Here is a 1628-nt window from a genome sequence, read left to right as displayed (position 1 = left end):
TGAGAAGATTTCATCCCCGTGGTCCCCTATCACATTCTTGGGCCTCGTGACTGCTGAGAAGCTTGGGCGATGACGAAACTCATACATGTAAGTGGGGGCGCCGGCATCTGAGAAGACATGATTGATGCACGTTCATTTTACTCGTTCCACACCTGCATGGTGTCAAGGCTTCAGGGGCACTGAGCACCCAGGGAATTACTGGCACACCTGGGTCCTGTGCACAAACAAACAACAATGTGAACAGCAGCTTCCCACATGAGTGCCAGTGGTGTGCTGGACAGTGTCCCCCGCGTGAGGGATCCGCATCATAGAGAACTGAGATTCTGTAAAGGGTCCTGGCTTGCAGACTAGGTGAAGGGGGACCCGTAGAAAAGGAAGGACCCAGAAGGAACACCTCCTCTCTAGGTGAGCTCACCCATCGCTGCCCTCACACCCCACCCACACAGCTCTGGGTCAATGCCAGAAGTCCCAGGGTAGACCCAACACACACCGGGATGGATAAGAGCTGACCACAGACATAGAATTCTCCAGAACACCTGCCCCCACACCTGCCACTGCTCACCCCTTTGTGCTTTGCTGGTTACAGACAACACTCCTGATCCTATGCTTGGTTTCACTTCTCCCCCGGCTCCACTGGCTTTGACCTTGGAAATCTTCCAAGACACATCTCCTAGATTAGCCATCCAGCCCCTCAGACCCCATCACTCCAGGTGAGGAGCGCCTGTGGCAGATGCTGTCGGTGCCTCGCCGTATCCCTACTATGGGCTTGCCCGCCCGGCTTCACCTCCAGCGTCTGGAGCTCTTGGCCTGAGGTCTTTAGCCAGCAGAGACCACTCTGTCCCTAAGAACAGCAGGCCGGAGCCCCAGGGAAGGATCCACCCCTTGGGAACAGCCTTTAACCAACAACTCATGCAGTTGGAGGCTAAGTACCCAGCTTCCTCATCACTCAGGATGACCCTGAGACACGTCTTCTGCTGGGCCCCAGAGCACTGGCACCAGGTCCCACGGCACACATGTGCTTGACCGTGCAGCAAGCCTGGCTCCCTCTGCTTCCCACGCCACTTCTCCACTCCTCTCCTGGTGCCCCTGGGGTCACCTCCAAATAAACTAACTGCATTTGGATCCTTTTCCCAGAATCCACTTCTGGCAGAAACCAAAACAGGACAGCGCCCCATCCCAGGCCACATGGGACCAGCCTCAGAGACCTGTATGCTGCTGGATGGGCAGAACAGACAGCAAAGTGGGTGGGGTTGGTGTCCCTTCCTGTCCAGTTTCTGGGACTCACCTCTGTGGCCACGCGCCACAGTCACAGATGGGACACCAAATACCACATCTCCCAGCAAATCCAAGAACCGGTCTTTCTTTTTGACAGGATCGTCTGTCCCTCCCAAATACTTCTCAATGACTGCTGGGATCAGTGCCTCAGGGATGTTCTGAAATGGAACCAAGAGTGAAAGGGGCTGCCACCCTGGTTGAGCGACTTCTCCCGCCAGTGAGCACGGCTGTCAAACCCTCCCTCCCCCAGTGTCCACAGTGATGCTCTCAAATCCTGTGCAAACCCACCCACCCCAGTGGGAATGTAGGAAAGGCCAAAAGTGGGAAGAAAACACTCTGGCCTCAGTCTTCAT

At 55.7% G+C, this 1628-nt stretch overlaps 1 protein-coding gene across 1 annotated transcript in view; it reads right to left on the bottom strand.

The window, feature by feature from the left end:
• Nucleotides 1-3: 3 nt before the first annotated feature.
• Nucleotides 4-1628, bottom strand: part of LOC102761447 (liver carboxylesterase 1-like) — a gene marked incomplete at its 3' end in the record, with an annotated part of 15837 nt that continues 14212 nt past the window's right edge. The window contains exons 9-10 of the mRNA XM_015570959.1: nt 1286-1433; nt 4-107 (exon numbers count right to left, since the gene is read on the bottom strand). Of these exons, the coding sequence (XP_015426445.1) occupies nt 4-107; nt 1286-1433 (252 nt within the window). The remainder of the gene's footprint in view (nt 108-1285; nt 1434-1628) is intronic.

The sequence above is a fragment of the Myotis davidii genome, unplaced genomic scaffold, assembly GCF_000327345.1.
Source record: "Myotis davidii unplaced genomic scaffold, ASM32734v1 scaffold3428, whole genome shotgun sequence".
NCBI classification, from domain to species: domain Eukaryota; kingdom Metazoa; phylum Chordata; class Mammalia; order Chiroptera; family Vespertilionidae; genus Myotis; species Myotis davidii.
Note: the sequence above shows the minus strand (reverse complement) of the source record. Positions and strands in the feature narration are given on the sequence as shown.